Source organism: Ailuropoda melanoleuca, chromosome 3 (assembly GCF_002007445.2).
Source record: "Ailuropoda melanoleuca isolate Jingjing chromosome 3, ASM200744v2, whole genome shotgun sequence".
Taxonomy (NCBI): domain Eukaryota; kingdom Metazoa; phylum Chordata; class Mammalia; order Carnivora; family Ursidae; genus Ailuropoda; species Ailuropoda melanoleuca.
The window spans coordinates 86,907,736-86,926,358 of NC_048220.1; the positions used below are offsets into that span (position 1 = coordinate 86,907,736).

Here is an 18,623-nt window from a genome sequence, read left to right on the forward strand (position 1 = left end):
ACTTGGCAGCATTTCTCCAGGAATAAACTTAACGTAGTTTCTCTGAAAAGATAAATACACGGTCTTCAGCCCTTCCGGCGGCGATGCTGCTCTGGGGTGTTGGGCAATCAGACAAACTGCAGGGTGTTGCAATTGCAAAAGGAGGTTGGGAGTGCTGACCTACATAGGCCAGATGTTGGGCAGACAGCTGGGGAGAGCCGACAGCTCAGAACCAGAGGGAACTCGTGGTCTCCACGGGGAGCAGAGCATCATGTTTCCCATTAGTTAAGCCCTCCGAGCCCGTCCAACTGCCTGTGCTCCCTCCCTCACTCCTCCACCCTTCTCTTTCTCCCTCCCTACCTCCCACCCCCCTCACCCTCGGCTTGTCCACCTCAGGCCAGGGCAGCATATTGCCAGAGGTGGATCTGGGGCCCAGCCAGTCATTACCAGGCTGTCCCCGGGACCCGCCAACCCAGAAGCCCAATTAGTGTGGGAGCTTAAGGGGGGACAGGGTGGCAACCATCTTTTAAAGTTGGTTTCTTAAACCAGGGTCTGTTGTCTCCTGGGTGCCCTTAGACATGTTCCCGGGAGCCTTCTCCACAGGAAGTGGGTTCATCTGGATCTAGAAACTAACGCCGCTGCTTGATGTCAGGGTTGCACGTGCTTTTGTATTTAAGGTTGCAGCACAGGACCGCTTCCGTTATCCCAGGCTACCAGGCTAAGGCCTCGCTGCAGAAACTTACGTGGCCCGTGAGCAGAAGCCCGAGCCCCTCAGTATGCTGCATAAGAGATGGGTTTTCTTCCCTTCATCTAAAAATCAGCTCTGCCGCTCTTCAGATCTGAGAAATAGCATTTTGGAACAGAACTCCTGCATCCTCAGCACCTCCCAAGAGGACCTCTGGGTCTGGGCCCAACCCTCCTGTCTGCTCTCTGCATGGCCTGGGCAAGTCCCTTCCCCCCTCTGACCTCATAACCCCAACTATAAAATAAGGGATGGTCTAGAGTGGAGTTTTCAAATATTTTCAAGTCTTAGAACCCCCTGCTGTCAGCCTGAAGCAGGCAAAGGAGGGCTGTGGGCAGCAGGAGAGCCCAGGCCCTGTTGGAACCTGCAGCAGTGGTTGTCTGGTGGTAGCGTGGACCCCCAGGTTCTGGCAGCTGGGCCGGCCGGCTGCTGGGTTACGCCCTGCTCCGTATGTAGAAGAGCCCGGTGCTGCCTAGCGGAAACCAGGGTGGAGAGCCCAGAGACCCCGCCACCGGACCAGAATCCAGGGACTTCTTACAGGCCAGTCTGACCACTAGCTTAATCAGTTCTAGAGTTCTCTGGACAAGTCATTGTGCAGGAGGCCTAGAGGGGCCAGAGGATCTTGCATAGAAATTTGGACACCGTCATGGAAGTGGAAAGAGTGCACGGCTGAGAGTGTAACCCTTGGCAGGTTGCTGTACCTCTTGGCCCATCCATACCCCCATTTGTAAATGGAGGGGTTGATCCAGATTAGGTATGCTGAGTATGCAGTACGCATCCAACAATCCCCGTGCCCGTGGCAGACATTGCTAATGGATCACAGATCTCTGTCTTGCTAATGCGCCTCTTGTCACAGCCTCTGCAGGAAAACAGCCTCAGCCCCCTCTGCCCCACTGGTGCCCTCTCTTCATATATTTTCTTCCGTCTCCCAGGTCATTCCAGACAGCCCACCCACATTGTGGAGCCAGGAGAGGGCATCCCACTTGAGAAGTGTAGGCTCATTGGCCTGCAAACAACAGAAGTCTCGATAGAGTGAGAATGGCAAGGGATTCCACTGAAACAGTGCTGCCCTCATTCTCCGTCCTCCTACGGGCACCGTCACTGTGTTCAGCATATCCACAGACCCCTGTGCTACATATTCTTAATTCGGTATTCTTCTCCATTTTTTAACTTAAATTATTTTTAAAGGTGACACTTTCGCTGTCTCCCATAAATGGAAAACCAGCAGCACTTGCTAGAAATAGAAGGAAACTAAATAGAAAGGAAAAGGAAAATCAATGTGTTCAAATTCTTCCTGGCTAGTGTTGCCTGCCCTGAGGTCCTCTGTCTCTTCTTTAAGAAAAGAGACCAGCAAATGTTGGAGAGAGTGTTCAAAAGCCATTATTGCCCAGCTTCCGAAGGGAAGGGAATGGCAGAGACTAACTTACTCTTTCTGGGATTCCCTGCAGTTTAGTGCTGAGATCGTGTATTCGCTAACACCAGTTTGCGTACCCCGAGTTCCTGCGTACCTTGAGACACAGTGATCTTAGGAAAGACTGTCACTTTGAAAAGCCCTTGGACCAGACCCTTCCCCACCGACACCCACAGTCGTTCCTCCAAAATTAAAGCTCTGGCCATTGCAACCCAGACCAAAATGTAATCCCTTTGTCTTGACTAGTGCAGGAGCCCCACCCGTTCTAAATAGTATCAGCTGGGACTCTTCAGCTGGGTTCTTTGCCAACCCTAGAAAACCCCACTAAATAGATTTGCAAAGCAAAGTGATATTGAAGGACTTTCCCCCGTGCCTCAGAGATTTTATTCACAGGGCAGAAACACCTTCTCATGTTTTCGAGTTCATATGATGAGAGTATGAGATCACAGCACTCATGAGGCGGGGCGGCAGCTGTCTCATATCCTGCTGCGCCAGGGACGGCATACGCTTAACGGATGGAGCAATGGGGCCCCTCCAAGAGCTGCAGCCCTGGGCAGAGGTCTGGCCAGTGGGTCTGCAGGGATAGGGATGTCAGTTTACCGGGGCTGCTGGGGGCTACAGAGGCGCTTGGCCAGGCCCACCACTTAGCTTTGCCCAGACCTAGCTCCTGGAATGTTTCAAGGGCCTCTAAGCTTTGTTCTGATTTAAATCTTTATTCATGGACAAACTGACCCCTTGGCTGTTGTCACTTGGAAATGAGACCTAAATTTCTGTGTGCTTGATGGGGCCCTCCAGGCACTGGGAGCCTCGCCCCCATGGGCCGGAGGTGCCAGGGGAGGTGAGGGCGGAGGGCTTAGGAAGCACACATCGAATACCCTCCCTCAAGCGCCGGCCACAGCTGAGATTCCAGCCAACACAGATTCCATTTCTGGAACTGGAAAAAAAAAAAAAATCTCATTCGATCTTACAGTGCCCATAAGGTTGCAAAGAAAAGCATTTCTATCCCCATTTTTCAGAGAACAAAGGCTCAAAGAGGCAGAGGACTTACCCTAACTCAAGAGCTAAGGCCCCATCTGCCAAGTCCCAGCTTCCTCCCACCCCTCACTCCCACCTGGGCCATCAGCTGTACCTGGACCCAGAGAAGATGCTGTCCTGGGGCTTGAGACTCTCAGAACATGGGCCACAGACCCTTTTCTTCTGTTCTCCTGGGATAACGGCATCTTTTTTTCTGATTATGAAAGAAAATCTGAAAAATGCAGGAAGGCCTCAAAAACAGAATTTAAGCAGTCCTACATACTCCTGCCAACCCAAAGCAAACCCTATGTATGATATATATTCTATATATCTCACTGGTTTATGCACACAACACACACATTTATATACTGTACAGCGAATCTGCAATATCTATAAATTCCCTATTTGGGCATTCGCCTGCTTGCTAAAGTTTATTTGTGATCCAACTTCAATACTCATACACGTCCATGGTCACTCGTAGACACGGGCGTGTGCAGAGCAGCAAAATGCGTGTGTCCCCCGCTGTGTGCATTACAGCTGAGGCTGGGCAAGGCCACACTCTGCCTTCTGCTTTCAGCTCTGATACTCAAAACAAGTGTCTTTTTCATGATCCCTTCAATGCCACTTTTCTCTTTTTCTTTTCTTTTTTTTTTTTTTTTAACACGTTTGTACTTTCTGTTGGTTATTTCACTGTTTGAAATGACCCCCCACATCGTGCCGAAGCGCTGTCTGGCGTTCCTAAGCTCAGGAAGGCCGTGATGTGTCTTCATGGGGAAAACACGTAAATAAGCTCCATTTAGGCGTGAGGTCCAGTGTCGCTGGCCCGGAGTTCAGTGTTAATGCGTTTACAATACGCAACGAATAAGGTGTCTTTAAACAGAAGCAGCCAAGCTATGTATGGGTCCATTCATGAAAATGTTGTGACCAGAGGCTTGCAGGACCCTGACCCTGTGTTTCCCCCAGGAGCAGTGGTCCGGTATTTCCTAAATCTGCTCACAGAGACCTTCTAGAGCATAACTACCAGAAATGAGGTCTGTACATGCACGCACGTACATTTAGATACAGAATAACTTTTTTGAGATTGAGATTACATTTTTCCAGCCTATTCTTTTTACCTAAAATAGTGCCCAAACTTTCCTCTCTATATCATAGAATTGTTTTAGTTGTGTTAAAACCCTCTATGCCAAGAAGGCCCAGGTCCCTGTCACGCATCATAAAAGCCACGGGTGGGCAGCCACGGGTCCTGGAAGCAGGAATTGGAGTGCGGGCAGGAGCCAAGCAGGGCTCTCTGTGCCTCTCCTTCATTTGTCCCTTTCTGCACACCAGATGTCCGTCACAGAGCATGGAAGTGGCTCTGGCTGGAGCTGACAGCTGGTCTGATTCCGGATTCCTGAGAGAAGCTGCGGGCCGCCCTGAGGAGTCAGTTGTGGCCGTGCGACAGGCAGGACAGGTGGCACTTCTCAAGTAGGGGGTCCAAGAAGGACTCTCAGCATCTGCCAGAGGGCTTTTTTTCCCCTTCTCTGTCCTCTGAAAGCAGTCCAAGTTGAGGAAAAGTTGCTTCTGGAGGCCTCAGGACAAGGTAGTTGTCCGAGGACGGAGTCACTGTAGCCAAGGCCACACCTCACCGTCCATAAGTAGATTGGTTCTTTGTCCTTTGTGGGGCACCTCTGGGCAAAGGTCACACTGACCTAGGACTCGAAGAGTCTTCAGCCCTTGATAGAGGAGGAAAGGCCAGCGGAGGTAAAGCCCCAGCACCAAGCAGACTTCCGGGTATGTGGTGACATTCATGCAGAGGGACAGGTCCCTGACTCCTCTGACAGCTAGGAGATGAGTGCCCCAAGCTCAGGTGGGCTGGGGCTGTGCTGCCGGGCCATGCAGGGGCAGTCTCTCTGACCCCGTTGGGGCCTGGAGAAGCCCATGGAAGAGGCAGGGCCCTGGGGATGGGGGATGGGGGCAAGTGAGTGGGCTGTGGGAGGGGCGTCTACGCAGGCAGTGAGCAGAGACCACGTCTCCGTCAGCTTTCCGCCCCTGTGTTTGGCTCAGAGTGATGATGGTAACGATCGCTTTTACCCCACGCAGGCCCCGTGCGAAGCGCTCCGCATGCACATTCTCATGTGATCGTCACCCCAACTCTGAGGTTGATAACTAGTATGATCCCTGTTTTTCACAGGGAGGAAGCTGAGTCACAGAGGGTTTAAACCACTTTCCCAAGACCAGGCAGCTAGTTGAGACGAAAGCAGAGGTGAATCAAGGCCGTCTCGAGCCCTGAGGTTAACTCCGCAGCCTCCTGGTGGGCTCTCAAAGACAGGACAACGCGCACGTGCGTGGGCCTGCAGCAAGGCCGTCGGGGTCGGAGGGGGCCTGGAGCAGAGTCCGCATTCCGAACTTCAGAGCTTGTGACTTCAGGCGGGTCACTGCACTTCTGCGCCAGCATTCCTGGCGGAGAATGTGAGCTGTGTTAGCCTCGCCCGCAGGCTCCTGGAAATTTGGGAGACAGCACAGCCCAGCCATCTGTCCACCTCTACCCCGAGCACCCTGGTCATAGTAAACCCCACCCCACAGCCCTTCCATCCACCCATTCATCTCTGTACTGATTTAGAGGAAGTGAGGAAATGCAGTACTTCTGGCCCTGATGACACAGCCTGAGGGGAAGCCAGGCCTTGGGAGTCTGGGCTTCGCAAATCCCGCAGGCCTGGCTGCCGAGGTTGAGCAAGAAGGGATTTCCATGGTGGCTAATTCCTATTCAAGGCCTCCTGTGAGGGAGCAGGAGGAAACCCTCCGGGGCCTTCAGACACCAGTGTAGTCTCTGTTTCCTCATTCCCAGAGGGAAGGAGTCCCAGCTGCTCTCTGAGACTGTCTGCTTCCAGCGAACATGCCGGTGGGAGGGGTTGCAAAGCAGGGCATGGAGCAGAGAGGAGAGGCAAGCCTGTGGGACCATCCGAGAGACACAACTGAACTAGGCACCCCTCCCACAGACCTCACACCTGCCTCGGATAGGCATTGCCATCTGTGAGGGCTTGACCTCCTAGCATCTCAGTTTTTTTCTAATTTTTTCACAAAGCATAGATTTTCCATCGTGCTCAGCACTGGACATATAGCACTCAGTGAACAAGATAGGCACTGTCCCTCCTCTCGCGAAACTTAGAACCTAGTAGGAAAGCAGACACCTAGCAATTGCAGTAAAGTATAATTGACTTTGTGATGGGGAAGTGGGTACCAAGGAGACCTGCAGCTGGAGACCCAACCTAGTATTGGTAGGAAGGGAGCAGTCAGAGAGGACTTTCTGGAAGAAGTAGCATTTGAACTATGCCGTTAGTAGACTTCTAGAATAGCCCACATTCTGAATTCGTCTTATTGTTTCCTTGTGGTGACATTTAGCTTGTTCCTCTTCCTCCTTTACTTTCCACAGGTTGGAACTTAGGTCAAGAGGTTAAACATTTTTGGCAACAATACTCGACAGAAGATTTTGTATATTTCATATTGTATCACCTTGGGGTGTCTGCGTGTCCCTCTATTGGTAATACTAGGTTTGATCACCTCATTACAGTTTAACCACCAGACCTGCATTGAAAAGGTGCATTTTTCCCTTTGCTGGGAAAGTAATCCATAGGGCGATACTCTCGCACCGTGTGACTCTCCTTATCCACAACCTTTTACCTGGTACTTCCGCATCCCTCCAGAGTGATGGTGCCATCTTGCTTTTCCACCAATGGATGAGAGTTCCGGTGAGCCCACATTTTTGTCAGCACTTGTTTTTGTTGGTTTGTCAGTATTTTCTGTTCTAGCGGTTCTAGTAGATACGTGGTGACACCTCGTCGCGGCTTCAGTTTGTCTTTCTCTAATGGCCGATGATGTCGAATGTCTTCTCGTGCACTTATTTGCCATCCGTCTGTCCTCTTTGGTGAACAGCGTCTTCACATCTCTTGTCCATCTTGTGATCATGTTGGATGTTTCCTTACTGTTGAGTTTTGAGAGGTTTTTTTTAAAAAAAAAACCAGCGTTCTGGATAGAAATCTTTTCTTGGATGTGCAGCACGGGTTTTGAGGGCTATTCCATGGAGAAGGTCACAGTGTCATTTCCAGGAGAACATGACATGGCCTACATCGACTTCTGCAGGAAAGCTACTTTTGCTAAAAATTATTTTTTTAACTGTGATAAAATATATATAACATAAATGTTACCATTGCCACCATTTTTAAGGGTACAGGTCAGTGGCATTAAGTACCTTCACACTGTTGTGCAATCACCACCGTCTCCAGCACTTTCATTATCTTTTCAAACTGAAACTCCATACCCATTAAACACTAACTCCCCATCCCCCTCNGGTGGCATTAAGTACCTTCACACTGTTGTGCAATCACCACCAACTGTCTCCAGCACTTTCATTATCTTTTCAAACTGAAACTCCATACCCATTAAACACTAACTCCCCATCCCCCTCGCCATCCCCTGGTAACCACCACTTGACTTTCTGTTCCTATGAGTTTGACTCTTTTAGGTACTTCATATAAGTGGAATCATACAGTATTTGTTCTTTGTGACTGGCTTATTTCACTTAGCCTCATATCCTCCGGGTTCATCCATGTTATAGCATGAGTCAGAAAGCCCTTCCTTTTTAAGGCTGAGTAATATTCCATTGTACGCATGCAACACATTTTGTTCATCATTTGGCTATTGTGAATGATGCTGCCATGAAGAAGTCTGCTTTTAATTCCTTAACAGCAGGACACTGACTATTAACTGGTTTTGGGATAAAATCTAAAAGTCAAGGTCAGATGTGTTCAGACAGTGTTGGTTGCAAGCAACAGAAACTAAAACTGGCTTAAACAAGATTGGGGAGATTTTGACTTGTGGCCGTGAAATGTCTAGGATGCTGGATCTGGGGGTTCAAATGATGTCATAGGACTCGGGCCCTCTCTCTTCCTCTTGGCTGCTTGCTTCTGTGTGACATATGCTTTCCACACAGTTCTCCTTGCAGTTAGCTATTGCAGTGGGGAAAAGGGGCTCTTCCGTGACCATGCCATCCCAGACCGTCCCAGAATTGAGTCTCCTTGGCCTGGCTTGGGTCACCTGCCCGTCCCTGAACCATCGTTGTGGCCAGGGACAGGCAACAGTCTGGTTGGCCAGGCCCGGGATGCACACCTTCTCCCTATGACAAAGACTAGGGAAGGGACAGGGGTGACATTCCAAAGAAATGTAGGTGCTGTTACCAAAACAAGAAAAGGAATACCAGATAAGCAAGCGTATCGAACGATTGCTATGCGGGGAAAGCTAGCTTTGCACACTTCCCGTGTGCCAGGCATTGGGCAAGACCCCACATACATTAGTGATTGCAGTGAATCCTCAAGGGAAATTACTCACCCTGTTTTAGAGAGAAGGACACTGTGGCCAGAGAGGTTGGTGCCTGTGAGTCTCCCCCAGCAGCAGGGCTGGCGTCAGAACCCAGTGGGTGTGCCCTTTCACCCGCCCCTCAACCCTGCGCAAGGCCAAAGTCCTGCATTGGGACAATTCTCATTAAAAAGTTCGATCCGTGCCTAAAAATTTAGGCATCAAATTGTGTCAGAGGTTGATTCCAATAAACTAATTAGGACTGCTGTAGAGTCCTTGTACCATATGTACAGAACTTTAAAAACTATAAACAAGAGATTGAGAATGAATTGTGTAAGCAGAATTTTTTTTTCCATTTATGGCAATGCTTTTTTTGTTGGTTTTAGGAAAACAATGGAACTTTGATGATCAGTCGTTTTTTTCTTTGTTTCTTAATCCACATTAGCATTGTTCCTGAGGCAATCATCCAAACTTCGCTGCTGTTCTGGTCTTCTCTGGGCCTCAGTTTACCCATCTGGAAGTTGGGGCCATTGGATTGGCTGAGTTCCCTTCAGTGACGGAAAGGCCTCCTTAGTGGTGTCCCTGCTCCTTGTCAGACCATTTTTCACACAGAGGCCAGAAGGATGTATAGGAAAAACTTTTAAACACATACGTTAAATTGTGTCCCACGCCCCCACCCCTTGAAACTCTTTAATAGAACAAAATCCCATCTCCTCCCTGTGGCCTGCAAGCCCCCCGTAATGCCACCGCTGCCTGCCTCCCAGCCCCTGCCTCCCTCCTCCCCCGGCGCTGCTTGCCATGACGGTCTTCCTGCACCTCAGACATGTCTGGCATTTCCTGGCCTCTGTATCCTTACTTGTCCTCCTCTCTCTGCCTGGAGTACTCTGTTCTCAGCTCTTCTCCTGGCCAGCTCCTCGTCCTTCAAGTCTCTGTTCAATGCTTGCTTCCTCAGATAGGCCTTCCCGTCCAAGGACACCCCGCTGCCCTGTCTTACCGCTCGTGCGCTCCCAGCAGGCACTGGGGCCTTCCTAAGCACTGAATGTAACTTACAATTACGTACATACTTGCTTGTCTGCTGGTCTGTTGCCCATCTTCCCACTCTCCAAGGCCAAGATCTAGGTCTCTCTTGCTCCTCACTGTGTCCCAGCACCCAGCACCCAGCAGAGCACCTGGCACACAAGAGGTACTTAATAAATGTACAGTGAATGAATGAATGACAAATGGGAGAATTCTCTCATTCAGAATCTCTATGCTGGAGTCTTGATGAAGCAGAACTGAAGTCTTTTTAATAAAACTGACTACTCTGGTGGCTTTCGAGACAGAGTTCTTTTTTGTCAGAAAATCACCTTTCCAAGGTGATTCCTAAAGGATGCCTTGACCTGTTCTTTGGCTGCATGAGGGCCCCGGGATTGGGAGCACAAACAAGGGAGGGGGTGGGCCAGGATGCCCAAATCTGTGATGCTGAATTAGCCTGTTTTTATGAATGGGGGTGGGGCAGGCATTGGAGAAGCAGCACGCAGGGCACTAAAAGTTCTTGACCTTTTCCTTTCTGCCAGGCAAAGAGCTCAGAGCTTGGCCTCTAATAATCATCACAACTCTGTGTGAGACAGACTTGCTGACCCCGTTTTACAGTTAAGGAAGCTGTGGCTCAGAAGGTTAGGAAACTGTGTGAGTCTAAAGCTTGACTCTAGAGCCTGCGTTTCTTCCTCTCTGTCATGCTTCTTTGAAATTAAATGTGTGTCGGATTTGGAAGGGTCATTCCTGGTGGACTTAGTTTGGCACTCAAGGGTACTTCGCATCTTGTCCTGATTTATTTTTCCATTATTCATCTCTTCTCACCTGGAGAACCTTTTTCCGCAAGTCCCTGGCGTTCACACTGGTCTCTGGCCCCAGCCCCCCACAGTTGCTCCACCTTGTCGCATTTCAAATGAAAATTTCCTAGCAAAGTTTCCAGGTCCTTCAAAGTGCACCATGATGACTCCAGGCTTCAGAGAGCTCTCTCCTGCCTCCCATCCTGCATCAGTCAGGACTAGATTAGATGTGTCAGAAGCCCAACTTAAAGTGGCTTCAGAAATAATTTGAGAAGGCAGGTTTGGCCCAAGGTGTATTGGCTCAGGAAACTTGACAGACCAGCAGTAGATAGAGCTTCGAGCAGAGCTGGGTCTCAGGATCGGGCCGTGTTACAGGAATCTACGGATGCTGGCCTCGTTCTCAGGCTCCTTCCAAGCACTGTTGAGATGGCCCCCCAGCAGCCCCAGGTTCACGTCCTAATAGCCCAGCAACTTCGAAGTAAAGAGAGCTTAACTTTCTCAAGGGTTGGAGCAAAAGTCCCAGAGCTGACTCTTTTTAAGAATGCCTGGAAAAATAGGCAACCCTGGGGCTCTCTGGATTGAGTGGAAAGCAAGAAATCCCAAGAGTGCTGAAAAGAACACCATCTCCTGAGATGAGCTGGGTGCTAATGCTTTCCCATTCTTGATTTCACTTAATCCTTTGTCTCGCTCTCAGAGGTGGGGGTTATACCCCTATTATTGTGGAGGAAGCTGAGGCCCAGAGAGAGCGAGTGACTTGTCCAAAGCCATACGGTTTGGCCGGCAGCAGAGCCGAGGTTCAAACCCGGGTCTTTCTGACTCAGTGCTGTGCTTTGCTCCAGAGCCCTGGAGCTGGAACGGCTCCCTCGGTGTTAACGCCCGTCTTCCTCTGTTCCTCTCTGTAGGTCTATATCATCCGGGTTACGTGGTCCAGCGGCAACACGGAGGCCATTTACCGGCGCTACAGCAAGTTCTTTGACCTCCAGGTAAGGATTTGCAGTGTGCAGTGAGCTGTGGTGTAGGAAGAAGTTCAGTTGGACTGACTTTCCATTTTGACATCAGAGCCTAGACCCTCCCCCGTAGCGGACACATAGTGTTCTTTGTTATTTCCTAGACTTAAAAATGTCCATGTGCTCACTTGAGCAGCACGGGTACCGAAATTAGAATGATACAGAAGTTAACGTGGTCCCTATGCAAGAATGACACACAAATCTGTGGAGCACATGTTTGACTCTCCCAGGAGGAAAAAAAACCTTCCTGGTTTCAGGCACAGCTTGATCCAGGGTTTTCATGGTACCACCTCACCCAGCTGCTTCCTCTCCTCCTGCATTCCCACTTTCATGGTGTTGGCTTTATCCTCAGATCCCACAGGGTTACAAAATGCTCTGGGCTCATACTCAGCAGGAAAGAGTGAAAGGTCACTTCCCAGAAGTCCCAGTGAACACAGTGTCCTCTGCATACCATCCCCGTGTCTTGACCTCCCATGTTCTCTCGGAAGGTTGGGTGATATTAACCACAGGCAGCCTGGGTCGTATGGACCTAATCCATTCCTAAAAATGTTGAATAAAGGATTTTCAGAATCTGTGTTTCATTATTTTAAAGGGGGAGGCGAGATAATAACGTTCTCCTACCCAGTTCCCCCAGTATCACTAAAACAGTCTCCAACGCGTACGGAACAGGCTGCCAGGAGTCATTGCGTAATGTAAACCAACTGAGACACCAGTTACCTAATTATTAAAATGCGTTGAACTTGTTAGTGGTATTTTGTGTTCGCAAAATGCAACCAAATCAAACAGTACCATATGTAAACTATATTTCCTTCTGGTCTGCAGCAAACATGTAAATACACAAAGAGACTCTCTGTTAAAAATGCTAAGATACTATCTAAAACAGACTTGGCAGGGGTGGCGTGGGGGCCAGGAAGGGTCTGAACCCTGGCGGAAAGGCAAGGAAGATGACCCCCAATACCTTTGAATGCCACAAGCAGGAGGTGTAGTCCTGTCTGAGAGTGACCGAGATCCACACCCTCTTACCCAGATGCAGGGGTGATCTGTGCAGATCTATTAGGGCAGGTCTTTAGTTCAGAGACTGAATGTTGGGTAAACACTTCTGCAAGTTGCTAGACTCACTGTCCACACACAGCAGGTCTGTGTAGGGAGGACTACCCGTATTTTGCTTCCAGAAGCCTCTTGCCTGCCTAATACCTCCAAAAGGATAACAGGGAGCAGAGAACAGTGAAACAATAGAACTGTTGCGATCAGGATCGCTCTCCTGGGGATTATGGACATCCACAGAGCAAACACCCGCTGAGCAGCTTAGGTGGGAAGAGAGGAGTCAGGTAGATTTACTGGGAGGAGGCAGCTGTGCCCCATGGAGCCCAGAGCAGGAAATGCAGCTGGCCTCCCAGGGCCCCAGCACCAGCAACTGAATGGCCCTTGGAGGCCTAGCAGCTCCCTGGCCATCTATCACTGTGGTTACAGGGCCTCCCATCGAGCCTACTTGGTTTTCCTGCTAGCCTCTCTGGACCAGCTTCCTCCCCGGACACATTGGCCCACGTCCCCCAGGCAGCACCGCGGTCCCCCAGATGAAATGTCCTTCCCTTTTGTCAGCACACTGGCATTTCTAGATGTTGAGTCCCGTGTCCAGGAGAGAGAGAATCTGATTGTCCCGAGGGTGCTGGTTCCACCTGCAAGCCTGTCGGCTGTGGCCGGAGAGGTCGGGGCATTTGGTACAGCATCATCTGGAGGAGGAGGTCGGGTGAGGACGGGGTCGGGGAGAAGCCCTGGAAGCACATATGGAGACGTCACAGGCTGCCACCTGTAACCAACGAGGCGGCATCCCCAGGGCTTTAGACCTTCACTTCTGGGACTAGGCAGACTGGGTTCAAATCTCAGCTCTGCCTGTCAGATCTCAGCTTGGTGTCACCTCTGTATGTTTCTGAGACTCCCTCTCCCCATCTGCATGGTAAGAGTGAAAGCACGTTCCTTGTGCATTCATCGTGACAGTTCACCGAGGTGTGCCTCGTTTAGTAAGCACATTAGCTGTCCCTCTGTTCTGATGAGACTTGCCCGATGTGACATCATTTGGGAATGCTTGAGCCAGGGTGGGATCACGGGTCTCCCTGGACCAAAGCCTGTCCTCCCTCAACTCTCCTGTTCTGACTCAACTTTCTTATTTCTACCAGAACTTCATAGTGAGGTTTTCTTCCCCACTCAGCATAATTGGCAATAATTGGGGGTTTGCTATAACATAAACAGCTGCCTCAAATCCCCTCCCTGGTAGTCTAAAGGCAGTGCTTGAGCCAGCTTTAAAGAGTCCCAGATGGGTGGCTGGAGTGGGAAAGTCATGGAATTCCGGAGGGTCCTGCTGCCCTAGAAATGGCCTGCTCCCCACCCCTCACATCCCAAAAGGGGAAAGTGGAGGAGAGTAGGGTAAGACCCCACCAGCCAAAGTCAGCTGTTCCCAAGGACCAGACAAGGAGGCCAGCCTGCATGGGGCTGTGACCCCCTAAAGTAAGATGATTTCATGATCCCACCCTCCCCTTCCTCCTGTCTGGCGAGTAGCCTTGGCTTTTTCAAAAGTAACTTGGCACAAAAGAGTACGGGGAGGGCCAGGCTTTCATGGAGGAACAGCTAGGCCAGTGTGGCGTAATGGAAAACTCAGAGGACTCAGTCAGGAGACTTGGGGCCCAGCCACCTGTGCTGTGTGGCCTTCAGCACGCCCCTTAACCCCTTTGTTGCCTGAATGTCCTCATCAGTAACGTGAGGTAATGACAATAGAGACAGCTGGCATTTCTGGAGCACTGACTGCTAAGCATCTAGATATAATGACTCATTTAATCCTCATGTTAAGCTTATTAAATTACATAGATGAAGAATCTTAGGCTCAGAGAGGTTAAGTCATTTGCACAAGGCCACACAGCCAGTGAACATCAGAACTTGGATTTGAAACTGGGCAGGTGACACCGGATACCACACTCTTAGCTACGGTGCTTCTAGTGCCCCTCTCCCATGGCTACTTCACAGGGTTTACATGGAGTTACAAGTGGTGATGTGTGTCCAGAAGACATAGATCCTCAGAGATGGCAGATTAGTGGTTGCCAGCAGCTGGGGGGAGGGGGGAAGGGGAAGGAGCTGTTTGTGGGTACTGGGTTTCTTTCGGGGGTGATGAAAATGTTCTGGAACTGGGTGATGGCCGTGGTTGCACAGCCTTGTGAATATACTAAAAACCACTGAATTGTACACTTTAAAAAGGGTGAATTTTATGGTGTATGAAGTATATCTCAATTGCTTTTTTTAAAAAGCGATGGTATGTGTGAGCAGTTTCTGGGCTGTCAAGCCCTGAGCAAATGTCAGCTGTTGGGATTATTGATGGGCGTGGGTTGCTGCTAGGAACTGGCGTAAAGATTAGAGGAAGAGACGATGCCAGTTTAATAGAGTGGTTAAGATCCTGGGATTTGATCCAAATGCTACCACTTACTGGCTGTGAGATCTTGTTTTAGTCAGAACTATCTTAGTTGCAGATGACAGAACCCCAGTCAAAATGGATTACTCAAAAAGAGCATTGATTAGTTAAATGTAACTGAGACGCGTAAGCATTCTTGGCTTCAGGTGTGGCTGGATCCAGGGGCAAAAATGTCAGTGAGGACCTGCCTTTCTCCAGTTCTTAGCGTTCTTTGTGCCCAAGCAGGGTGGTGTGTGGTACAGTGGTGGCCACAGCTCCAAGCTGTATCCAACAGGTCAGCTCAGTGGCTTCAGGGAAAAGAACATCCCCAACAATTAAAGCAAAAGTCTCATTGGTTCATCTTGGGTCCGGGGCTGGGCCAGTCAGGGCCAGCCGAGGGACTGGAGTAGAATGCGTGTAGACTAACCAAGGAGTAGAAGATTCCCCAGAAGGAATCAGACAACTGCCACCAGAGAGAGGGAAGTAGCTTGTAGATGACAGAAAACGGCAAATGCTCCTCCTGGTCGGGGCAGGACATTCAGGCAGAGAAAATAGTCTGCAGAGAGGCTGCCTGGGGTAGAAAGGAGGAGCATGCCTCAGGCTCCTTTGTGGGATAAGAGACTCACAGTCAGCAGCGAGAAGGTCCCCTTTGACAGTTCACCCTCCAGTGTGATTTCCTAGCCCTCTTATGCTTAGAACAGCCAGACCCTGGTCATCAGCCTGCCACTTCTAGCACACATCTGACCACGTGTCTCATTCGCACAAGGATGCAGTTGATAGAGCCCTGGGCTTGGAATGGGAAGATCTGGTGTCAGGTTCCAGCTCTGTGTTACCAGCTGTGTGGCCTTGGGCAGGCCACTCAGCCTCTCTGAACTTCCCTTTCTGCCCTCGCCAGAGCCCATGCTGGAGAGTCCATCTCAGTGTGCCATAGGGAGCTGGCCTCTGAGCAGGGCTTGGGGATGGCCAGAATGCGAGAACGTTGAGGGCAGTGCCTAGAGGAAAGGGGGTTTGGTTGAGTGATGCAGTGACGGGGTCAGCGAGCGTTTACTGAAATGTGCCAGATGCCCACTTTCTGTGCCATCTCATTTCGTCCTCACTTACAAGCTGGAAAGTCACAGACGGGGAAGCGGAAGCTCAGAGACACAGAGTCATGTGCCCAGAAACAGCACGGCTGGGATTCAGGCCGTGCTGCTAGCCACTGAGCCCCCCAGCCTCCCCGAAGCCTGGCACTGCTTTCATATCTGTCTGTTCGAAGATAGATTTGCCTCAGAGTTCTGCCTAGAGCTGGCCTTCAGAGGCCCATTAGGCGCTCCCACTCAGAGCAGTCCTGCAGAGAGCTGCTCCGAGCACAACACAGGCCCTTTGCAAACAGGCCTCAGACGTGTGAGGGGTCTTTACACTGGGCCGTGCGACCTTTGCCCTCTGAGTTTTCCCACTGGCTCAATGTGTCCCCAGGCTGGCGTCATCTTCAATGGAGCCAGGGCTGCCCCCATGGAAGGCACGCTTAAATATGTGCTGAGCCAGACCCCAGGTGTTCAGAGAAGACCTCTGTCCCAGCCCAGGAGCCTAGGCAGAGCTTGCTTCCAGAAGGAGCTGACATCTGAGCAGGGCCTTGACAAGAAGTAAGGAGTTGACCCACCAGCGGGGTAGGGGAGGGCTTTCCTAAAGAGGAAATCAGTGTGCAAAGGTGTAGAGGCAGGATTTTTGGCTGGGCATCTGGCAGAATGCCAGTGGCGGGGGACATAGAGTGACCCAGAGCAAGCTGGGTCACTCTGCCTGGCAGGGAGTTTGTGGGAGAAGCGCCATCACACGTGTCCTGTACACAGGAACACTCCATCTGTGGGGACCCAGAGAGGGCTGTTCTACGGACAGGGGCTTGCAGGGAGAGCTCTTTCCTAGACGGAGCACATCCCAGAGCCAAAGGCAAACCAGAGGCAGCATCTGGATTTGCACCTTCGTTTCTCCCCAGAGAAACTAAGATCTAGAGACTGGAGAGGCTATCTCAGTGCACACAGCAAAAGTCGTTGGCTTCCAATCACGATTGAGACCATTGAGACCAGACTGACCTGTCCCTTCTCTGGGAGTTTGACAGCCCCAGGTGCATTTCTGAGCTTTGGCGCGTGTCTGCCCAGAAGACCCCGTGCTCTACCCCAGAGGCCAAAGGGAAGGGAATGTCTTTTCATCTTTCCTGGGGGCAGGTATAGGGGTGGCAGAACCAAAGGATTCCCACTCCGCAGGCGGGCCTGGCCCAGCCGGGACGGCTGCCCGGCGAGATCCTAGCCAACAGCTGGCCTCGGAGTCCTTTGGCCGTATTTATCCAAGCACTGCCTTTGCTGGGTCCTCAGACACAGACACGATCTTCTGAAATTGCAGTGCCTCCCACATGGTATCTACGCTTGATGGAGTCTTTCTTCCCTTCCATCTGAAAAGTTCTGGGCGTCTCGGTGGTGTGTAGCTGAGACAGTTCCGTAGCCGCCCTTTCCCACACAGTCAGCAGTTCTCGATTTCTAGAGAAAGGAGCAAGACCGTGTTGGTCAGTTGCCTCCGAATCCCAGTCTAGGTCTTGTTGCTGCCACCTAGAACCTAATTTCTCCTCTCCTAGACAGCAGAATAGGGGAGGGCTTTCCATGGCTGACCAAACCAGATAACCACTTTTTTTTTTTTTTACTCATTCATTCATTCATTGCACAATTGTATGCCAGGTACCTAGCATATACCGGTGAGGAGGTGCTGGGGCAGGCCAGAGGGCAGGCAGACCAGTAAGGAAGTCAGACTGGGGACATGCTGACCTGGACTGGAGGGGCGGCAGAGAGAAGAGCAAGGTGGATAGATGGGAGGGGAGGCAGGCCCCACATGGCATGTCCACCAGGACACCAGAGCATGCTAACATTCAGCCAGACCAGCTCCTCGAGGGGACAGAATCTCTAAAGACAGCGAGCCATGTTAAGCGGGTCTAGGTATGTCGTTGTGTCCTGCTCTGAGAACCGTGAGGCTTCCCAGCGACCCTGTCGGCAGCTGCGCGTGACAGTCTCCACGGCCTTCTCCGGCACTTCTGGGATGTAAGGTTTTATGATACTGAGGGAGTAAACCCCTCCAAGTCCAGTCTGCCACTAACACAAACCACGTGTGGCCCTCCACGCCAGCTTCCACACTGTTTTCCTTGGACAGCATGTCTCCTTTCTCTCTACCACAAGCTGATGTCTTGAAAACTGCTGATGGAGTGTTCTCTTATTCCCCTTGGAGGCCTGCAATGTGGCCACTTGACGTGGCTCCCTCTCCCTTCCCGCCCCCCAGACTGACTCACTTTCCTTCTCGGTTTCCAGTCCTCCTCACCCCGAGCACCACTTCCTTTTATTATCTGGGGGGAAGGGCATGGATTTCCTAGTTTCCAAGGAGAGCAGTCTACAGTTGGTCTTAGCCCGGCATGCCTCTGGTCCTGCTGCTGCAGACAGCCTGGGTCCGGGGGTCCCCACAGAGTGTCTGGAATGTGGCCTGTGGGTGCCAAGTATGACAGCTCCCTGGTTAGAAGCAGCTTGTGGCCTGTGAACCTGGACACACTCAGACCAAAAGCAAACTAGCTCATAGGCCTCTGATCTCCTGTCCTTGCAAATAGTTGTCTTAGATTGTTGTTACCGTTGGCAGGGCGATAAAGAAAGCGAGATAAAACTGGATACAGCTAAATGAGGAGACTGGGTGTTAATAGTCCAGCCCTGCACTGTCTGTGATGATGGCACTAGTCATGTGAGGCTATTTAAATGAATAAGAATTAAATAAAAATAAAAGTTCCATTCTTGAGTCTCCTGAGCCATGTTTCAAGTGCTCAGCCTTGGAGCTCCATCTAGGGCTAGTGGCTACAGTAAGGGACCATGCAGATAGAGAACGTGGCCATTATTGCAGA

At 50.8% G+C, this 18,623-nt stretch overlaps 1 protein-coding gene across 1 annotated transcript in view; it reads left to right on the forward strand.

Annotated features, from left to right (window-relative positions):
* The window catches only part of SH3PXD2B (SH3 and PX domains 2B), a 102,339-nt gene that overhangs the window by 21,091 nt on the left and 62,625 nt on the right, over positions 1–18,623 (forward strand). Inside the window, exon 3 of the mRNA XM_011221931.3 lies at positions 11,188–11,268. Within this exon, the coding sequence (XP_011220233.1) occupies positions 11,188–11,268 (81 nt within the window). The remainder of the gene's footprint in view (positions 1–11,187; positions 11,269–18,623) is intronic.